General features: G+C 43.3%; 1 protein-coding gene across 1 annotated transcript; it reads left to right on the forward strand.

Annotated features, from left to right (window-relative positions):
• Nucleotides 1–4,286: 4,286 nt before the first annotated feature.
• On the forward strand, nt 4,287–4,454 carry SEPMUDRAFT_54931 (uncharacterized protein; the record flags this gene model as incomplete). The annotated part of the gene is made up of 1 exon (XM_016909320.1): nt 4,287–4,454. A coding segment is annotated over one exon (168 nt), but the record flags the coding sequence as incomplete, so codon positions are not given.
• Nucleotides 4,455–5,132: the final 678 nt, after the last annotated feature.

A 5,132-nucleotide genomic window follows, 5' to 3' on the forward strand; every position in this document is an offset into this window, starting at 1 on the left:
TTGCTAAGGCGCTTATCTCGAGAGTATATCGGATCTCGCGGGAAGGTAATTAGTAATCTATACAGGGATTCTATATATATCCTAAGGCCGCTAGTAGGATATACGACTTATACGCCGACTACGTCTGCCGAATACGTTCTTCTATAGCTGTAGGACCTATTGTTTTCTCTAGGGCGTATATATAATTTAGACGCGTTTTTACATATAGGTCCTAGATATCTATACTTGATATATATATCGTTTTAATATAGATATCTATATACTATATATATATATATATAACCCCTGCTAGCAGTTATCCTAGTAGTAGCGAACGAACGGATAACAACTTATATTCGAAATTAATAACGCCTAGGGAGGGCGACTTACGTATAGTTCTTATACTTATTATCTAGAATAACGTCGGCGGTACAGTAGTGCGGTAGAGTGTTATTAGTCCGGAAAGATAGGTAGTATCGTTGCCCGGCGTAACTAATACCGGGATTCGGCAGCTGCCTAAACCTTAAATTGCCCTAGTAGGGTAAATTTACTTTCTCTCTCTTACTTTACTACCTTACTACAACACCTCTACAACACCCGTACCTCCGTACCTTTACTAGCGCCGTCGATACCTACCTTCGTAATCAGACCGAGTTCTTCTTCAACTACTACACTAACATTAGAAACCTTACTATGCCGAAACGCAAGAGCAATACCCTAGAGGTACTAGCAAACAAGCGCACAAAGCTCGGCGTAGCCTCGAAGTTACTCGAGGAGTACTCCCTTAAGCTAAACACTTTACGAGACCGAGAGCGTACTACCGCTATAGACGAAGAAAAGAGGGCACAGGATCGATACCGCAAAGCGCGTAACGAATCCTTCGCGCGATTCAAAAAGGCACAAATCAAGGAGTATACGAGTTTCGAAAGCCTCGCTAAAGATAAGCAACAGGAACTTATCGAGGGCTGGAGAAAGATATATATAAAGGAGTATAATCAAAAAGCGTAAGTGCAAATGTAGTCGGCGGATATAGTCGGCAGATTTGAGTACTAACTTCTGATTTAGTACAAAGAAGCAGACTAGAAAGAGTATAACACTTCCTCCCGATAAGTAGGCAAAGATTGATAAAGCCGACTGGTTTCTCGAACTCGGCGATATCGACTCTAAGGAACGATTGACATTCTAGAAAGAAGACCAGATTGAGTAGGAATAGGAGCATCTATCTGTTGGCGAGGAGTGCGACAAAGGGGTTAGCGGCCTTAGCAACTATTGCCTTCCCTCGGAATCAGTTCTCAATCTATTCTCGACTCTACAGATAGAGGAAGCGAGGGCTAAGTCCATTAGTACCTTTGCTATCTAGGCATCCTCTTCTACTTTTTCGACGGCCTACAATCAATAGCGCTCTTCTATTTACTACTTCTAGGACAAGATTATTATCCTTAAGAACCTGGATATACCAAATAAGAAAGGCATAAAAGAGGTCTTGAAAATCGTTGGCAGCGAGACAATAAAGGTAAATATCTGCCGACTATATTTGCCGACTACAGAAACTAATTACAATTCTAGATTTGTATTAAAGAAGTCCGAATGCTATTACTATATAAGATCTTCTCGCCTATTAAGCGAGCCGTTTGCCGGAATGTCCTATCGTAGGATACCAAAGCTTAAGCCTACTATAGAGGGCGATTGCCAGGCCCTTCTTAGCTTATTCCCGCTACCTACGACTATGCAGCTAACGGCTTTTTGCCTTCAAAGACAATAAAGGAGAACAAGTATCTCGTAAAGATAGCGTACAAGATGTGCGAGAAAGAGAACTCTCTTACGAAGGAACAGACAATGTAGCTAGCAGTAATAGAAAGCCTTATCTATTGTAGCGTAAAAGAGTATACTAGTATTACTCTCGAAGCTATCCTACTCCTCCTCCTCCAAGAAGACGAACTCTACCTCTCGATTTCTGGTCTCGAGGAACTGGTTGAGAAGGACAAGAGACTAGCTACCCTTGTTAAAGTTTAAGACTAAGAAGCGGAAGCGATAGGTAAATAGCAAGCGACGCCTGAACCAGGGTTTCGATAGGTTGGCTCGGATGTAGCAGAATGTCAGCATATCCTATTGGCTATACCCTTGTTATAGCGTAACACTATAATTGAGTATAGGAAATTCTCTTTCTTTTTCCCCTTTCTACTCCTACTTCTTCAAGATACCTCTGGACTTTTACGCTATTGTCGTCTATCTACTATGTTTTCGTCCTCCTTCTCGTCCTCCCTAGGAGTAGGAAGCTCCCGGCTCGAATCCTCCTCCTAGCCCGATACCTCTTCCGGGACCCCTACGCGATCGAGCGTACGGCTACGCCAGCGCTATAGGACGATACTCAACGCGCTATCGAGTCCAACACTAGGTCGACGCCGACGACAACCTGACGTTAGGCGGCGTAGAACGAGACGGCCGAGTCCAGTAGAAGAGGAACTAGATAGTTCCCTTATTCTCCCTATCGAGCCTAATTATATAGGAGAGTAGGATATCAAGTCAAATTGCTAGCTATAGAGGCTTAGGTATAAGGACAACTTTGAGCGTTAGTACGAGGTACGGTAGTGGAATTATACCGGAAAGCGCCTTAAAAAGCGGAACGGTCGTACTATATTCGATCGGTCCCCAATTACCTAGGGGAGTAAGTCTCGGACATCTTAGGTATAGGATTTCCTAGAGGAGGGAATACTTTAAGAAGATACGACGCCTAAAGTCGTATACAGATGCTGTGACGCTGTACTAAAACACCTAGTACTAAATACTAGTACAATATCTGTCGAGAAGCATCTCGACTCCTCGAACTGCTAGGAGAAACAAGATAAGCGAGGGTTTACAAAGGAGATGTTTACGGCCGCGAAGCATCGACAGGTAAGTACTAACTAACGCCGACTATACCTGCCGACCACGTCTGCCGACTACGTCTAGCTACTTATACTAAGACGATATTTCTAGACTATTAGCAATCTACGGTAGACAAGGGACCTAGGCTATATACTAGACGATTTCCCGCGCCTATGCTTTAAGATGATTGTCGACAACGGTCTACTATTCTAGTTCTTTGAACGACCCTCGGTAAAACAGACTTATATAGTACTACTTCCGGGACAGGTCGAGACAATTCCGTTCAAATACGCGTCGATATACCGAAGGATGCTCGATACTAAGGTTATAGACTCCGCCGACTCCCTTAAAGCCCGTCTCGCTAGAAGATTCAAGATAGCTATCGCGTATAATAGTTAGCAATCTAGGACTATGAAAACCTTATTCCTAACTATACGGGTCTACTAGATTGACGACTAATAGACTTAGCACGAAGGGATGCTTGGTTTCCCTTATATTACTAGCCGTTATACTAGTAATCATCTTGCGGAGATACTATTCGAGATCTTACAAGAGTTCGAGATTGAGCGGCGATTAACTGCTATTACGTGCGACAACGCCTCTAATAATAAGACGCTACATAATGCGATGTAAGGACACTTGCTATACTGTTATTACTCTCCTCTAATATTCTATAGTATTTTAGCGATTGATACTTGTTAAGAGAGGTACGGTATAACGGTTACTAAGCTACTAACGAGCTTGGAGCAGCTACCTCTCTATCTAGGTACGGAGACTAGTCCCGAATCAGAGATAGGAGAGGAAGAGGAGGAGGCAATTGCGGAGTATAATCGAGGTAGCCGTCCGGAGCGATTTCCCTACTTTGCCTATACTGCTCAACTTCCCCTAAAGGCCTTTTTCGACCGCCTAGGGCTTTGTCCTACGAACGACCTTTCCGAATTCTGGGATTACAACAAGGATAGAAAGATATTACAGAGAAGAAGAGTCTAGAGCAAGCAAATCAGCCGTCCTCAAGCTGATAGTATGCCCTATCTTCTTTTAAAGGTAAGATTAGTGTCTACGCCTAATAAACTATAAACCCTTCTACCTCGAAAGTATAGTCGACTCGCGTAGTCGGCAATTATGGTCGGCAGTTCGTTACTCTAGCTAATCTTGATCTCTAGATCCGGAAGCTTTGCGTCTTTATTAACTTGAGCTCCTAAAGGTTCGAATAGTTTATCGACCTCTAGAAAGAGATGCTTCAAAAGAAGCAGCTATTTGCAAAGCACCGTCGGTAGAAAGGCGTTCAAGATCGTATCCTAAGGGTCGTTCAAGACGTAAAGACAAGGTAGTCCTTAACAACGTTAATGCTCGATCGCTTTAGCAGACTCTAAGTAGTTATTGAATCTTATATCGAGCGACTTGACCTAGGTAAAGACATAGGCATCGATTCCGAAGAATAGCAAAGGGTAGAGTACCTTATCGACCTTACGAAACCATTTGCAGCGGCGACAGCGGTGATTAGAACTACGAAAGGTCCGACGATTTACCTTGTCCTCGTATACTACAACAAGCTTTTCGATATTCTAGAGGAGGCGATAAAGCGACTTAAGAATAAGCGGATACCCTAGAAGAAGGATGTCTTTCAGGCATACGAGGCTGCTTAGGCTAAGCTAGAGAAATATTATCGAGATACCTAGGATCGATTTGGCGATTACTACGGTATTAGCGTCCTCCTTACCCCCTGCCTTAAGCGGAAGTTCTGGGTACGCGATGACTTTAGGGATAAAAGTTACCGTACGTATTACGAGGGTAAGCTAAGGGCAGAGTAGGAGAAGAGCTATCGTTCATTATCGAGTACCTCTACCTAGTAGGGCCGTTTTGGAAGGAGTCGGCATAAAGGCTATATCGACTTTACTCTTAGTAGGAGTATAGAGTCTTCTCAAAGTCAAAGACACAGTACTAACGAGGATGACGAGCTCGCCGACTATTTGGACGCTGATATAGATAAAGGGGATCTATTCGAGGTACTAAAGACGTAGTCTTCAATAGAGTCTAAGTACCCTACTCTCGTATTAATAGCGCGGGATATTCTCTGCATTCCTGCCGCCGGAGTTAGGTATAAGCGCGATTTTAGTATCGCTCGACACCAAAGTCGTTTCAATCGCCAATACACCGTAGCAACATTCTCTAGATTGATAGTATCTCGTTTTCGCTATCGGGACGATAAGTACGATACTAGAGTTCTTATCGCCTAGGAGGCTATAGAGGTTTCCTAAGCGCTTCTTAGTACTCTAACTTTATAGGAG

This window comes from Sphaerulina musiva (genome assembly GCF_000320565.1).
Source record: "Sphaerulina musiva SO2202 unplaced genomic scaffold SEPMUscaffold_13, whole genome shotgun sequence".
In the NCBI taxonomy this organism is placed as follows: Eukaryota; Fungi; Ascomycota; class Dothideomycetes; order Mycosphaerellales; family Mycosphaerellaceae; genus Sphaerulina; species Sphaerulina musiva.